Here is a 17,638-nt window from a genome sequence, read left to right as displayed (position 1 = left end):
TCACTAAAGATGAACAGGATTGCATCATGAAATGTTTGGCTCTGTCACCCATTTTGCTTAAGAACAGTTATCTCCAGGATCCTGTAGTTGCTATATGGCAACCCAGGAAGTTATTGCTGTTCCCTGGTGTTGTGACTCTGCTTTTCAAGCCAAGCTTTGCAGCTGACCTTTCAAATTTGAAGTGCTGTCTTCTGTAGCAGAATATGACACTTCCTTTTTCAAGTAATACTAGAGCATTCAAGCTCTGCTTTTTCTATTTTGAGACATCATTTTTCTAAACTTTTAGTCTTCTGTAAAGGGGTGGGGATTGGAGAATAAAATAGTAGCAAATGCTTTTAAAGATTCAAATGGTGATGGGAAATTATTTTTCAAGTTTTGTCAACTGTAGTTACAGTTGCTTTTTTTGTCATCTTTATTTTTTGTCATCTTTATTCTGAGCCTGTAATACATATTACGTTGGCTGCAGGTTGTTGTAATGGGAAAACAACTTATGTCTGTAATGTGGATCTCCCTGGACTTATTCCCTGTAGAGAAAATGCTGACCTGGATAGAAGTGGTTATCTCTGACCAGGACAGTGGTTCCTCCTCTCTGCTACCTGTGTCTGGTAGTGACTGGGCTAGCTCTTTAGGAAAACAGTAGGACAAAAGTAAGAAAGTATGATAGGAATAAATAGAGTAACTTTCACATGTGGAGAACACTTTTCCTAGCACACTATCATATATACTAAAAAGAACGAAAATTCTGTGGGGTTCAGTAGCCAAGTTCTGTTGTGTTTCCTTGCCAAAGAATAAAACTTTTTTTAAAAGTAATAGATCTTGTGAAAGATGCATTTATTGGTTTAAGAACTCCTTTTAATAACACTTAATTTGTAATTGAAAACTGTTTTCATAATTGGTAAAGATTTCCCAAGAAAATTGGAAAACAAAATCAAGAACCAAGTCTTGAGCGCTTTCTCAGAGGTGGATCCTGTTAACATACAGGTTTGACTCACTATAAATGAAGCTACTATTTCTGTTATTACTTGCTCTTCAAACAGCTCATGCACTTAAAAAAGTACTTGTGTAAAAGACAAGACTGAATAAACGTGTTTCTTTTCTGGGCTGTGTGGGTACAGGATGTGTAGGATGTGCATACATGCTAGTGTTGGCTACTACAGTTATTGGTTAGTGCTATTCAGATACATTTTAAACATGCATGGCATTAATGAAGGTGGTTTGTATTATTTTGGAGACAGATTCTGGCTTTACAGCCTGTTATCGTTTTTTAGATAACACTTAAGATGAACCGAATAAGAATTATTACTCTGGGATGGAAATACTGGCTGCTGTTTTTGAGTGGAACACAATTGGAGTCAATTCTCACCAAGTAAGGCATCTGAACTGCTAGATGCTTTTGAAAATCATAGCAGATGTCTATCTCTATTTATAGGTGCTCAAACAACATCTCAGAATCTGGTCTAATTCTGAATTCTGGGCTGATTTTTTGGGGGGGAGATTCGGAGTTTGAAAAAAAAGTCCTGAATTGCCACTGCAATTTTAATGGTAAATTAATGCAGGAAAATGGGTGATCTGTTTTATTAACTTTTTTTTGGTAAATGCTGTGAACGTTTTGCAATACTTGCAGGATGTTTTAAAGTAAAACAATGCAATATCACCAGAAACTTAATGTTCACAGAAATACTAACAAAGGTTCTTCTCCATGACATCGTTAGGATACAAATCCTCAGTAGTACCTTCTTCTGACTTTTTTTTTTTAACCTTTAGGCATCACCATCAAAAGTTGTTGATCCATTTGTATGTTAACCTGTCTAAGGTATGTGTACCTTTGAGCGAGGCATAGGTCTTTGTTTTGGTTGTGATGGGAAGCAGATACGTTAGAGCCTTGGACTATCTTGTTCCATTATCATCTATTTCCTGAAGCCTTTCTGTGAAGCTATTTGCATTCTCTTTTCTTCAAGAAAAAAAGAACCAGAGAAATATTTCTGAAGATACTTTATCTTTTTATTTTAGTTAAAACACAGTTAAACCTAAGTTTTCTTAACTTGCTGGAAACTTCAGCCAGACCTTTTGATCCTCTTCGTCCAGTCCCAGAAAGAGCACAATCAAGAGGGCTTATTTGGTGTCAGCTTTCTGCTTTTCCGTTTGCAAGGGTTGGAAAGGCAGTTCTGGAATGAGGCCAGATATATCAAACATCCACGATGTAATCTAAACATTATGTAATGTGTATTTAAAATTATTGCTGACCAAGTTCTATTGGCTAAACATTTTTACTGAATTCTGTTCTCCTTTCTGCTATTGATGTGTGTGTGTGTCTCAAAATGATTTCTGTACTTGAGCTTCCCATAAATGGCTCAGTTCGGTTAGGTGAGGAATAGGATTCAGTCAGGTGTTTGTTTTCAGCTTCAGTTATTCTGATGCTGGTTTGTTGCTCCATTCTGTCCCTTCCGCCCTTAAATATACACAGAGAATGTTAAGGAATATCTAGGGCAAATGAGTTTTGGCTGAGCTTGGTCATAAAGAAAGCCCAAGACACAGCACAAATTTCACTTAGATGTTCCTTTACCCAGCTGGGTCAGGAGGGTACTTTGTTAAATCATACAACATTTTTTGTCTTGCAAGCTAGTCATAATTTGACTCATTGAGCCTTTCAGTACTTACAAGACTTATTTAAAAAAAGAAAAAAAGGGAAAAAAAAGAAAAAGATGGAGAGTGACTTACACAGGTAGATAGGGTTAGGACAAGAAACAATTTTAAACTAAAAAGAGAGATTTAGATTACAGGTTAGGAGTAAATTCTTTACTCAGAGGGTGATGAAACATTGGCATAGGCTGCCCAGAGAAGCTGCGGATGCCCCATCCCTGAAGGTCAAGGTCAGGTTGGATGAAGCCCTGGGCAACCTGGTCTGGTGGGAGGTGTCCCTGCCCATGGCAGGGGGTTGGAACAGTGTGGTCTTTAAGATCCCTTCCAACCCAAGGCATTTTGTGACAAACTATTTTCTAGGTGGGAAAACAGCTTACAGTCATTTGGCAGTAGATCATAGGCAAAAAACAAAAAAACCATGCAGGATGGGAATGGTCAGGGGAAGTGTGGGGACTTCGGTGCCTATGCATTCAGCATAGGGTGCTAGAAGGACCTTGACTGTGAATGCTACAGGGATGCTTACATCCTGATTTGAAGATGTTGGCTTGGCAAATACCTTGTCTCTGCTTCTTTTCGTTTCAACTCCTTTTTAGGTTATGAAAGGTTCAGGAGCGAAGTGGAAAATTTCCGGGCCTTGGCATGTGGTGACTCTGACCTTTATGATGACATTGATTGATGATCTGGGTGTCACAGTCTAGAACTCCCTGCCAAGCGGCCTTGGCCATTGTTCCCCAGGAAAGGAGGAGACATGGGGCTGGGGTTGAAGTAGCAAGCTTGTGAAGCTGAGACAAAATCCTGCTCACTTCATTGCTGGGGAGTCTAAGCTTGGGCCCTCAAGGAGGCCAGTACTGGAATAAGTAGGCTGTTTTACTTTTTTTTTTTTTCTTTCCCCTTTCTTAGAGAATAACAAAATAATCGTTTATGGAGATAGAGTAAATTGGGCATCCTTTGGGGGATGCCTTTAAGGGAGTTGTTTTTAAGCATCTGTTGCCATCTTGTCAGCCCTCTGTCATTCACTAGGTAAGTTGTTTAAATTTTGTCCCACCATTCAGACAATTTACTGTTATCTGGCCTGCTTTTTTTGAGTAAAATAAGGGGTTTACCCAGGATGAATTAAGTCCCACTGACCCATTATTCTTAATGGTTATGAATGGGTGAGAGGCAACAGCGGCTTAACAGTAAAACGAAGTTCTGATAAAAATGAGGAAAGTCACTAAAATTACTGTGGAAATAGTACAAATTAGCCAAACATGAAGGTTTTAGAGGGTGCTATTAATGTGTTCAAGGCCTACTTTGCAAGGTGAATTAATACAAAATATTTTCATCTTACTTCTTGCAGCAGCAGGCACCCAGAATAATAGTGTATGGCTTTTATTTGTGTGGTTTATGAGAGTGGAAAGGACTCTAACTTGCCTCTCAGACTGTACTTAAAACTTGCGGTGTTGGAATGTACACTTGTTAGCACCACGTGCCACCTTAATGAAAGGTTTATTCCTAAATGAACCTGATGGACTGCAGAAAAAAACCACATTTGTCTTGGATGAATTTGCATGTTTTGAAGGATAATTATCATATCCTTCAAAAAGAAAATTGTTTGTAATTACAATTATGTTCATGGTAGCAGGAAAGAAGCAGTATATAATAATGAGGGAAGTGTGTATGCTGTTTCTTTTCATACCTATTTTTTAATAATAAGTTATTAAAATATATTCTTTATCTGCTAGATTTTTTTTCATTTGTCTGCAGAGTTTTCAACAGAGTTTTCTTGGGTAGTACAGAACAGAGGTCTCTATCTTTTTACTTTTCAGTCCTCAATTAGCACAGTGAGGGGAAAACAGAAATTGTGAAGTAATGTATGAAGTGACCAGGTGAGAGTTCTGTATAAATAAGCCTGTTTTAATGCTTATTCGAAGTAAAATAAGATTGTATAGCAAGTTCTTTGCACACTGTGTGGAACACAGGTTACCAGAGTGCTCTTGAAGACGATGCAGTGTGCTGCCAGTCATGTGGCAGTGATGCTGTGCATCAGCAGCACTTGGACAGTTTTCCCTGGAACAGATTTTAGGCTCGTGGACTGAAATTCTGTGAAGTCCAAGTGTAAATGAAATGTTGTATTTAGAGATGAAAGCTTTAACTGGATATTTAGTGTAAATGATGGTGTCATTCATTGCTAACTGTTTGCTTATATGTTTTGTTGGACGCAGACTATAGGATTAGAGCAACTTCTTGCCTAAACCAGAACAGCCAAACTTACTTTGTGGATGCTGCGAGGTTTGTGGACAAACCACAACTTCTTCATGCACAAATGTGTGGAAGATCTTGATCTGAATGGATTCCTCCTGGTATAGGACTCTGAGCTTGTTCAGCTGCTGATGGAAGATAGCAAATACTCCTAGGTCCAGTCTAGGACTGTAGTTGGCAGGGCTATGTCACCAGGTGTGTATATGTACATAAAAGCTTTTATCTCATCAAATGCTTGCTCTCGCTGGTCATGAATCAGAACGGTCATGAAGCATTCATTTTCTTTGTGTCTTGAGTCTTTTAGACTCCAAAGAATTAAAAATGCATCACAGGTGATGTGAGAGAAGAACAAGTTGTCTTTAGGCAAGTCCAGGGTGGTTGTACTAATAAAATCTTAGTAACCACTACAGAAAAGTGAAGTGTTGAGGCACAAAGTAAAAGCTGAAATGAATGAAAAGGATCTTAATTCTGTATTTAGTATTTTCTTTTTCACTTGGACTGGCAACTTTTAATGCCGAATTTTTCCAGAAGTAAAAACCTTTCCAGTTGGTAGTTTCAAAGCTGGACAGGTTTTAACCAGTACTTTTACTGATACTGTGAATTCCTGCTCAAGCAGTAACACAGTCGGTTACCGTAACTATCTCTGTATCAATCTGGTACTGCTATTTCTAGTATCCTAGTTCACATACTTAACATTTAGCTGGTATGTTATTTTGTAGGTTTTGTATATTCTCATCTTAAAATAAGGGGACTCAGCTGACAGTAGAAAATTCACAGTATCTTCTCATTGTAATAAGTAATCAGCTTGTCTCAATTCAAAGGTTTACTAGCCTGTTCCTTAGAGACTGACAGGTTTGATTCACATCCTGCAGGCATGCAACTATTACTAGTATCACTGTTAGCCACTTTACAATTTAATTAACACAAAGTTGTCAAGCTTTTAAAGTAGCCTAGGGCTTCTGCTAGGACAAAACATGTTAAATATGCTCTGCTAATGCCACCTGCTGATGCTGAGAGTACATATCTGCCTGCAGTTTCCTTTCACGTGAAGTTGTTATACACAATGCTGTATCTGTTCAATGAGTAACTTTTCACATACTGTCCTAGTGCTATTTTAGTTCCATAGTAATGAATTAGTTCCAGTTCTTATTCCAGCTTGCAGTAATTTAGTTTTAGCTGTAGTACATTTCCTAAAGTATAATTCTTGCTATAAAAAAGGCACCAAAAAGCATAGTCCTTGTTCTCACTGTGTTCTGTCTCCATCTCAGTTCATTGTTAAACAGCAGACTTACAGATTTTATAACACTGTAAGGAGTTATATCTTATTGCCTCTCAAAAAAACTCTTAAGCATGAGAACTTGTATGAAGATATTGGACTTGTATGTGACACTGCAGTAAAACTGCTTGATTTTTGTGTCCCAGCATTTTGCTTTCTCTCTGTAGCAGAGAATTTGTGTACAAGGCATTCCCCATGATCAGGATCACAAGGGCAATACAGAACTGTATTTATTTTATTATTTATTTATTATTATTTTTTGCCCCCCCCCCCCCCCCCCCCCCCCCCCCCGGGAGTAATCTTAAATGCTATTTAAGCTATTGGCAGCAGGAGTAATCTTAAATGCTATTTAAGCTATTGGCAGCAGGCAGTTAGCACTGTAAGGCATGCTACAGTTGCACTTCTTTGTTTCCTTTTTTTATGTATTTTGCAATGGATTCCTTTTTTTTAAACCTTATATTTGAATTTCTCTGCTTGCACAGTTCAGTGTGATGTAAACAACCAAAACAGTCAAGTCCTAGAATATGTCCTAGAATCAACCTGTGTCAACCTGTACATAGAGTAATTGACTAGGTCTGAATGAGACTGTTGAAAATTAGGGGAAGACTTTGAAAAGTTCTAAGTTATTGCAAGTCTACATTTAACATTAGGCTGTTAAAAAGGCACACCTTTTTTGGGAAAATGATACACTAAAATATGTCAAGCATGAGCTTAAACTACTGAAAGAGACCTCATTCCACTTAAGAAGGAAGTGAAGAAAAGGAAGTAGTGAAAATTAGAGCAAAGTAGCTTTTTTGCTTGTTTCCTATAAAAAGAATGTTTTTTCTTTTTAAACCATAAATTTTGGAAGCAGTGGAGTAGCAAGGACTAGAAGTTACTCCATGTAAATTTACATTGGATCTAGTACTGTGGGACTATTGTTCTTGGTATTTAATCTGTTCTCTGCATGGTTGGATACTGGATATTCCTGTGTTTTATTGACCATTTCCTAGGAGAAAGGCTGTGGGAAGCATGTAATCCAATGGCAAGTCTAAGCAAATATTACAACTCATTTGCAAAGGCAGAAATAGATGTATAAAGTGGAGGTAGCTGCTAATGAAAGCTTTCTGTGATTTCCATGTACCATTAGCTTATCAGCATACTTGCTCTTCTTCCTTCCATTCCTGGAGACCAAGAGTTGATTACTGTACCATATCATGAAGCTCAGGGACCTGGTCATCCAGAGGGATGTTCATGACAGCAGGTTCCAGTAAATCTGTGGAGTTGTGGACCATCTAATCTGTATTTGAAAGAAATTCTTATCTTCTTGCTCATTGAAGATTTAAAGTCTGGAAACCAGACCAAGTATTTTGTTTTAGTTTGTGATAAAGCACTCCAGGCTACATGTCCTGACAGTGATATATTTATACATCTATGATATTCAGCAGTCCTTCCCTGGAAGGGGATTGTTAGCCTTGATAATGTGCATAGCAATGGAATAAGACCGGAGTTTTATGCTAGCCAATGCTCTATGTACTAACAATGAGTACACGGGGAACCTTTGCTTCATTGTAAATGGATGCTATCAGGCACTTTTTTTTTTTCCCATTGATTAGTAGAGTGGTAAGGACAGTGAAATCAGAAATGAAAAGGAAGTGAAACCTCTTGCTCTGCCTTCTTTAATAGGGAACATTATGAGTAGTGTCCAATGTACTTTTTGCTGCATCCTGTGCATGTCTCAGTTTCTGAACTTGCATCCATATACAAAATAAGTGAGAAATGCCCATCCCTGTGAAGTGAGGAATTTGGTAGCATTTTGTATCCACTCTACAGAGCTCTAGATGATGGGAAGGGTACCGCTTGAAAGAGCTGTCTGCTAGGCTTCTATTAACACCAGTAACTTACTCCTACAGTAACGTCTCTGCATGCTTGGCGGAATGGCCCCCTAAAGGCATAAGGATTCTCACATCTGCTTGCCACCTCTGTGGCTAAGGATTTAATAGCTGAAACAAGATCTGCTTCTGGGGTTTAGTATTTAATTTCTATTTATGACAAAGCTTTTCATTAGTTGTTCTGAAATGTGTACTTTGGTCCTCTCAGAACCTTTCTCTTTAGCTCATCTGATTCAACAGCTGTTGTCAAAATGCTTCAGAAGCTTTATATTCACAAATCTTATTCAAATCCATTTCATTTCTTTTTCACTGTGTTTTTATTTCTAGTTTTAAGTGTCCCAAAGTAAACAAGTGTTCCCCTACTCATAAAAGAAAAACTAGTCTGTCTTCCCCTTGTGGATGTTGGGGCAGTTATCTTTTTACCTGCCATTATTGTGCTTCATTCTTGTGTGGCAGTGCATTTGTTTTATTGCCTTTGTGTCACATTCCCAGAAATAACAAAATTCTGTTCTAGTAGAATAAAACTTTTACTTTTTTTTTTTCATTTTTATTCAATGTGAAATGTTTTTAGTAATTGAGAGAAATGTTTGGACTCTGAGTTTTTGCATGCTGTCTCAGAAATACCCATCTTGTGGTTTAAAATACAAAAGGAGTCAAGACCTGTGACTGACACTGTACCAATCCGTCTGTCAAATGCAATCTCAATGGTTTTCTGTGGTGGTCTTATGGAGGAAGATGAGCCTATTTAACAGGGATGTTGAACTTGCTTTATAGCACTTGCTCTCTGAACATGAAAAACACTTTTGCCACAAAAAGAAAATAAGAGCTAGACCTTTATTCCTTGCTGATTTAAAATCACAGTTTACTTTTTTTTTTTTTTTTTTAACTGAGGTTGTTAAATGATAAGTGAACTTTTACTTGGGCAGGCAATTGCTTATGAATAAGTTCCATTTTAAAGTAATCTCAATTCCTAGAATAAGAGTGTCTGGGAAGGAAAAAACAAAAAGGATAGTTTGATTTCCGTAAAGTATTCTGAAGCTGTTTCTCTTGTCTACAGATCAAGAATTTGAGAACGTGCTTCTTCTGTGTTTTAATTTTATGAGGCCACAGGCAAAAAATAAGAGCAACTTGTGCTTGCCTGTTCCCAGCTGTGTCTCTCTCCTGTGCTTGACCACCTCTTCACTGTCTAAATGACTGTTGCTGATCAATACTTACAGAATGCAAAAACTTACTTAGAAGATAAACTGTATCACTGAATTTATGACTCCTGGGAGGAAGGAAATATATCACTAATTTGGAAGTCTTGCATTGTAGGTCAGGAGAATATGGGCTCTGGTACAGTAAACTGAAATTCCAATTAATGTCAATGGGTGTTCTGAAGATGACTGAATTGATTAATTTAAAATATATTGAAGATTTCAAACTGGGGAAGCTGAAGGTCCAGGACTGTGAAGGAAAGAGATGAGTACAGTGTACATGAAAGTGGAGTTTCTGCCTTTGCTAATAAGAGGGGATGTAAGAAAACCTGAAGCTGGGGAAAGGGCCTGCTCAAGCTGCCATGCCCCAAGGAGAGCCAACCTGCTGGCTGCTCTATGCCGTGGTGAGGAGCATGGCAAGGGAGACAAAAGACAACTGAAAAGGGAGGGGTGGTTGCTGCAGTAGTATTTTTGTTGGAGGTTTGCTTTTGGGTAATACGTGTAATAGAACTAACAGCATGTGTGTGAGTCGAGACCTCCACCGCTACAGTCTGCTTTGCTTTGGTCTGGAACACGAGCTTGCCTTCTGAGCATGCCTCTCCTGCCCAGCTGCACGGCTCACTGTGAGTGGACTCTGCCTCGGTGCTGTGAGATGCTGTGACAGCAGTTACACAGTGTTGTTGCAGGGACTGTGAGGAGAAAAACTCACTGGCAAGCTGAGAGATGGTACTTGTGTAGAGGCCTACTGAACCCACACAGTTGCAGTGCGAAGGTTGTGCCATCTTAAGTCACAGAAGAAAATTGGTGCTAAATGATGGATTTTATCACTGAGGAGTAGAATTAAGAAATGTTACAAAAGTTCAAAACCTGTGCTTTAAACATAGATCTTGCTTTTCAGTCTAATGGTGGCTTGACCTCCCCTGTGTCTGTCGTATTTTTTAGTTGTATCCAAACATGCAAGTGCAGTCTCAGTCCAACAAGTAAACCAAAGGGGTTTCATGCGAGTCTCCCTACATGTGTTTTTAAGAGGAGAGAGACTCAATGAGGGGTTACAGAGGAACCGGTATCTGATCTTCATGCACTCCTTAATGAATGATGAATTCTGAATTCCCTTTTGGGAGCCCAAGGTAAAGATGTGCATATCTAACTCAGACAATGCTCAGATGCCTATGATACATAAGAAAACTCCTTCTAATCCAGAAATAAAGGTTCACCTTGCTGGCAGACTTTGCATGTAATTTGAATATTGTGCATATGCTAACAAAACGCCAAACTTTACTTAGCCTGTGAACTTTTGAACTGATTAAGAGCAGACTTTTTCCACTGTCAAGTTTTCATTAAATTTTAAAATACATAGGTAGGTCTGTGGTGTCAGCAAATAAAGAATTTCTCTGAGCAGGATTCAGAGTCAGGGCTTGAGGATCTGAATTAGTGGATCACTGCTCCAGCTGTCATGGTGGTACTTTTTATATAGCATTGTACCTATTAGCTAGCAGCCGAGGGCTTCTACAGTGGAGGCATATTTACAGTGCATGCATAATCTTCACAGCTGATGACTGTTTTCACAGCCTTTCTAATAGAATAGGTTTCCCTACCCACAACAAACAACTTGCAAGCTCACTGCATATCTCTTCCTAACCTCTTGCTGAGCCTTGGCAGTCTGGCACAATGGCAGATTCTGCAGCTGTTTTATTTAATGACCTGGAAATGGCATTATACGGGTGCAGACTTAGTGTTAACCCGTGATTGATGTGTTATTTCACTAGGTAACTTACTACGGGCGTGTATTAGTGCAGAACAGATTTGTTTCACTGCACACAATAGGTTCATTCTTCACTAGATAAATATAATGTGAGTAATTGCAGTTCATTATGTAAATACCTCCATATGAGACTTTTATGGAGTAGTAATGGATTTTGCAGAATATTTTCTCCTACAAAGGGTATGATTCCATTGTTTTTAAAGCAACATAACAGTGTCCATCAGGAGGAGGGCTTCCAGGCTTGCTAACTTACAACACTTGGTATGACTCGATTTGAACTGAATAGTTCTGAGAATAGTTCTGACTGTTCAAACATCCCACCACCTGCTATTTGGGGGTGGCACAGGGAAAGGGAGGAGGACAGTACTTTTATCATAAGCTTCCCAATTTTGCTCTAAGTGCAGCGGTTCAGTAGAGGAAGAAAAACAAAAAAACAAACAAACAAACACCAAAAAAAAAAACACCAAAAACTTAGGCACCAAAAGGAGACAATGCTTTTAAATTTTGGAAATGCTGATTGGTCAGTGATGATGTGTAGGAATACAAAATGAAGGTCTGCTTGGTGTGATTAAAGACTATTTTTTGTTTTTCTCAAGCATGTAGAAACAAAGTGAACAAGAATGGAATTAAAAGTAAAACATTGCTGTAAACAAAGGGAAAGAGAAAGGATGGTTAAGAATGTGATGGAGAAGAGGAGAAGTTCAGGTTCTAAAGACACAGCTGCTTGTGGCAGTACCAGAGAATATCTCCAACATAAGAAGTTTCTTCCTAAATCCTAAACTTTGACGGGTTTTCTTCAATTATTTCACTTCCTGTCTCTGTGTTAGTACCAGTACAGAGATAATATATTTTGTTGCAACAACAGAAGTGCGTTCTATTTTGGAAAATGAGTAGGTGTTTTGTTGGTGAAGGATCATTGAGAATGAAATATTTGAGACCAAGAAGAATAGTCCTGTTGACGTAGGATTTTAAAACAAAACAAGTGAAAAACTATCTTAGAGTATGCTTTTAACTCCTATCTATTCATACTTAACTGCAGATTTGTGACTAAATTTTGCTTGCTGGTATGGGAGAAACAAAACAAAACAAAACAAAAAAAAAAAAATGAAAACCTAATCAGCCAAATAAAGAAAACAAACAAAACCACACACACACAAAACACCAGCCCTTACCTGGCTGCACTTCCACCTCAGATTGCAGTGTTTCCATAAAACTTTTCTTGCTTTCATAACGTGGTAGCACGCCCCTTGATTCTCAGCACTAAAAACTAAATGTGTGAAAACTTACTTTGGCATTACTGTTGGATTCCACTGTTTTTCAAATAGGAAATTGTTTTTGCTCCTTATGCTGTCTGGAAACACCAAGATGCACAAAGAATACTGCAGTTGGTCAGCTCTCTGAAAGGAGAGGTCACACACGTTTGCAGAAATGGATCTTTCTGTTGTGTACGGGAGAAATCCAGCCAACGCTATCATGTATTTGGAGAACCCTAACAGGCTTCCCATCTACTAGTGTTTCTAGAATATAGAGAACAGAAGCCTTTCTGTTTTGCTATAGCTACGTTCCTTGCCTATTGAACAAAAAATCTGTAATGAGAAAAATAGTTTAAACTGACTTAGAAAAAACAGCTCAAGTCTATAATTGAAAGAAAGGAAAAGCCAAATAACACAGCTGCTTTATGTAATGGCTAGTCTGTCTTCAAACAACTCGGCTGTGAAATGATGCAAGCCTTGAGATTATTACTTGTCCCCATTGGCAATTTGTATTCTTGAAGAGTGTGTGTGCATGCACTACTGTATTTCAGTCTCGGTGGGGGTGGCAGGATGCTGGGTGGTGCTTGTACCAATTGTGGTAAATAAGGTCAGTTAGGACACTTTTTTTTTCTAGATAAATCCCTCGTTGCTTCATCTACAGTTTTTAAAAATGTAAAACTCTGGTTCTCTTGGTAATTCAGTGAAGGCAAAATGCCCAGAAAGATGACATATGTTGTCTTCAGCTACTGCAGTTTCCTGGTCTTAGACTTTTCTTGAAGCTGTAGCTGCTGCTCTAAGAAATGCTGCTTGAAGTGTCTGCTGTTGTGGAGTGCTGCTTTTCTCTGACAACAGAGCCATGTTAGCAGATGTTCCCCAGGATAGTATGAAAGAGATGATCAGCTTTGTTAAAGGGTTGTCTTGACTGTATGCATCAGTAGGTTAAAGGCTGGACATGTGCTGATTATACCTGGAATAACTTCCAGCATTGTCTCAGGAAACAAGTAGTAGCCTTTTGTTTGCCTGGATATGGAGATCTTCTCTCTTCAGAGCTCTGCAGCTTCTAAGCAGTGTTGGCTGCTTTTCTTTGCCTATGGTTAATTAGCTTACTTAACCAACAGAGGTGAGAGTAGATCCACTAGCTTTGTGACAAGTGTAATACCATAGATTTTCCAGTTGTGCCTTTATTGATGTGAATAGCTTGACCTAAAGGATCCAGAGAAAGTATTTAGTTGCAACTTGATCCCTCCCCAGTCTCCTTCAATCTCAGTTGTGTGTGTGTGCATGTGTACAGTTGTCTTTTTTTTCTTAAAACTTTTATTTGCCTGCTTAGCAGAGTAAGGGCAACAATAGGAGAGCTAGTAATGCCAGCCATTACCTGCTGTCGTGTGAGGGGAGCACAGTTCGAATGGGGGAAGCTGTCTTAGGAGTCCCTTCATCAGGACTGAGTTGTTTAGTGCCATTCTGTCACTTGCAGGCAATGAATTTCCAACCTTGTGCCATGGTGCAGCATCCTGATGAAATGTATCAGCAAGAATTCTGACTTTTAATATTCAAATATTATATAAATTTGTATGTAACATGGAGGTCTGTGCTTTTTAATCTCCTCCTAGGATTTCTTTTTCTGAACCTAGGAAGCAGTAAGTCAAATCACTACAGTGATTACAAAAGTATCTATTATATAAAAGCATTGAAGTATGTGTATCAGTTAACATACTACATGAAAATATGTAGGTGTAGTGTCTCAGAAATGCAGCGATATTCTATTATCCGAGTACTACCACAAAGCTGTTAACAAACAGGAACTCCTATTGAAGTCTTGCAGTGATAATTATTCTTTTCCTTTAAACATAAACTGACTTCAGATCTTAAATAGCTTGAAAGAAAGTAGGGAGTTTCCTGGAACAGCTGCTTGAGAGAAGAATTTTAAACAGTAAGTAGATGACACCTTGGGTGGAGGTTCCCTGGTGAGAAATAAAACCAAAGCGAATTAGCAATGCACTGAGTGGGTCAGTGGTCTCAATCAGTAGCGGATGATAACAGGTACTGAGCTGGCGGCTTTGGCACTTGATTACTAGCCAAGTATCACATGTGCATAGTGCATCTGATATGGATGGCTCTGCATGAATTTCTGACACCCCCCGTTCTGGAGGCTGGGTAGCTGCTGTAGGTTGGATTTGTGGTAATGGCAGAAGTGACCAGAGGCTGTGATTTCAGTGCTTTCTGTTCTCCAGCAGTAAGACTGGGCAGCAGTCTGTATAAGTTGGAAGGTAATGTAGGATGACATGGCCTTTGCTACATCTATAGAGGAGGCTGCGAGTATTGAATCTAGGCATGAAAGGAGTCAGAAAACTGTTCAGGGAATTTTAGATGCTTTTGTGAGGAAAAAGGGGAATACTATTCTGTTACTTGGCAATAGAGAAAACTGAGAACTCAAAATAGAGACTGACAGCAGTGGGTTTGTAGAGGAATAAAATGATGGTGGTGGGGAGGGGGGAATAAACATATTGGAGGAAAAATAGGGAGTCTTCCTTCTCAGGGGTCAAACTGTGTACCAGACTGCATAATGTTCAGGAGGAGCTCTTTGAGCTTTATCTCTTAAGCTTTCCTGTGAAACACTGACAAGATGTTGTTTCACTTTCTTCTAGCAGCCTTCAGATCTAATTCCAAAAATACAGTTTTGGAGAGAGTTAAGCCCATCTTCCATGAATATGGGGAGGGTTATTTCTAGTGATGTCTGGGAGGTGGAAGGCCTGGTAACTGCACTTTATGTCTTTTTTTGAGGGTGAAGTCCTTGATAAATGGCATACATTACTGATTAACGAAATATCACCTTAACCAAAGGGTGGTGTCGCTGGTCTTTTGTAGTTAATTATAAAGCATAACCACTTTGATCAAATGTATCAAATCCTTTATATTTATTTTAATCCCCAAGTTTATAACAAATTAAAGATGAAGAATAAGTGTTTTCCTGACAAGGGTGGGGAAAAAAGCAACTCAGAGCACTGAGGTGGGCTATTGCTTGTAATGTTTAGAAAAGTTTGGCTCAAGACTTTTTCTTGTATATTTGCTATTGCCTACCTAGTATCAGTTGCTTTTGAGTAGAATCATAGTGTAAAATGGCATTTGTTCCTTGTGCAGTCATAGGAAGGATGTCTATATTATGGCTTGAAGTTGTTAGTTTTGTTGTTTAAAATAGAGAGAGACATTAAAAAGTAATGAATGTGGCCTGAGTGTTGTTCTTGCAGTGTTAGTGACATGATGTATTAACGGCCTGTGAAATAGAAATGCATGCTCTGGCAAATGTTTTTCCTTATTAGTATATTTATGGCCATTAGTTTTGCTTTTACTTTACATCTTTTAAACATACACCTGCTTTAATTCATTTTTAAACTAACCTACTGCTTTTAGCAAATGAAGCCTGAGCATCCCAGGGTATGTGGTGTCAAGCGAGATTATTAACAGAAGTAGAACTGGACCACTTAGACACAAGTCAATTTGAAACCCCAATGTGAGAGACAATCCTGTAGGTTTTTCTGTGATAGGGTGTTGTTCTTTGTGGTGCCAGAGGCATTCATTATGCTCAACTCCAGCATTTCCACTGATTCTGGGTGTTGGAGGAGTATTGTCCTAATACAAGATGTTTCATCAGCTTATAGGGAGCAAGATTTCAACTAATGCTTGCTAGAACAAGCAGCTTGTGTTGGTGGGGAAAGGAAAAAGCCATCCTAAATTTGGTTCTTACCCAGAGTAACAGTAACCACTGAAGAAGGGAAGCTTGATTCACATAAAGCAGTAAGTCTTAAATAGGCTTTACCAGGTTGCTGTTGTGACCTTAGTACAACTAATGAATTACCTAACCTCTTTTATTCAAGGTTAAATAAATTAATTTTAAACTTCAAATAGTTAAATATATTTGCCATTTCCCAATATTATTTTAGTCTAATTGGAACTTGTTTGCCTTTTGATAATCCTTGGTGGTCTTACTCTGCGACTGTGATCAGGTATTTAAGACAGTCCTATATCTTTGCTCTTCAGGATTTTTTGTATGTTGATGGATTTCTTTCTTTCTTTCTTTCTTTCTTTTTTTTTTTTGTAAAAAGCCAATGGAATTAATTATCATATGCTTGCTTTTACATGCATGCTATTTCCAATAGTATTTTAAGAGAAGTTTGATTTTCAGGATCAATGTTTGTGATAAATAAACAAGACTCACCAGAACGACAGAGCAGAAGTATACCACAAGTTCATCTACAATTACACAAAACTCATTTTCATTAACATCTCACAACTGGCAACTGTTGACTAAACCGCCAGTTCCTTGATCTGATATTCAAGACTTCAGAAAAGTTCTATTTCCACCTCAAAATTCATGATTGTGATGCAGGAATTAACCAGTGACAGAGTTATAGGCCTCTGAAGTGTCTAATGGCTCTATGTAATTACTTGACATAACGCTGTCTTGTGGATCAAAAGCCATGCTGCTTTCAACTTCATAGCAAAGGCAGTATTTTGAAAATGTTAGTCTAAAGTTTGTGGGTTGCATTCATTTGTATGGTTGGAAACTTAACCTCCCTTGAAGACATGACAGGTCAACAGATGAGACTTCAGCAATCAATGCAAAAGAAGCACTCCCTGAGAGTCTGCTCAGTACTACTTCCTTTTGGTTCTGGGCAGGTTTCTAACGAGTCATCTCCACACTTAAATACATCATTTTTTGGCATCCAGTGTCTGTGTCCCTACTACTGCAAAGATCTCAAGTAAGAGCAATGCTTTTCCTTACCTTTTGAAGTCTGGGTTTTGGGTTTCAAGTCAATCCTGGGGACCCTTGTCAGAGGAATTTGCAAGGTTTAGATGAACTTTGACAAACCATTGTAAATGTGACTAGGGGCTTCATTCTAGTGTATAGACAGTAGTAATTAGCACTCAAATATGTTGTGGCCTTTAGACTTCATTTGTATTGGTAGAGGAAAAAATGCTCATTTTGTTTGTTTCCATATGTTAGAGCCCTCAATTATAGTTTATCTTTTTAGGTCCTTTCTTCAGTCTTGAAGTATTTTGAATGCATTGAAAGCATTAACGTTTACAACCTCGCACTAGCCTTGGGAGTAAAAAGGTAATTTATTTGCTTAGTGAGGAGTTCATTTCCTAGCTTGACACTCAAAAGAAACCAAATGTAGACTTTGTCTTAATAGTAGAAAATTCAAAATAAAGCTTATGTAAAATGGCATGAACAGACTAGAGCTACAGTGGACTGCTGAAATTGGATTTGGTTAGCTATAAACATCATTAGCTTAAAGCATTCTAGCTTACCATGCAGTGTGAGCTCTCATAGGCTGGGATGTGATAATGCTTTGCTCTTTTACATTTTAACTCCTTGTGGAGATGCTGAAGCCAGCAGA

At 38.4% G+C, this 17,638-nt stretch overlaps 1 protein-coding gene across 5 annotated transcripts in view; it reads left to right on the top strand.

Annotated features, from left to right (window-relative positions):
* Positions 1 to 17,638, top strand: part of CACNA2D3 (calcium voltage-gated channel auxiliary subunit alpha2delta 3) — a 531,247-nt gene that overhangs the window by 59,519 nt on the left and 454,090 nt on the right. The window contains exon 1 of one of the 5 annotated variants that reach the window (XM_048047525.2): positions 3,523 to 3,660. The exons of the other annotated variants lie outside the window; for them this stretch is intronic. Within the exon in view, the coding sequence (XP_047903482.2) occupies positions 3,596 to 3,660 (65 nt within the window). The 5' untranslated portion in view covers positions 3,523 to 3,595. Of the gene's footprint in view, positions 1 to 3,522; positions 3,661 to 17,638 lie in introns of those variants that run through there. 5 annotated transcript variants of the gene reach the window in all.

Source organism: Anser cygnoides, chromosome 10 (assembly GCF_040182565.1).
Source record: "Anser cygnoides isolate HZ-2024a breed goose chromosome 10, Taihu_goose_T2T_genome, whole genome shotgun sequence".
Lineage (NCBI taxonomy): Eukaryota > Metazoa > Chordata > Aves > Anseriformes > Anatidae > Anser > Anser cygnoides.
This window is presented reverse-complemented; position numbering and strand designations above follow the sequence as displayed.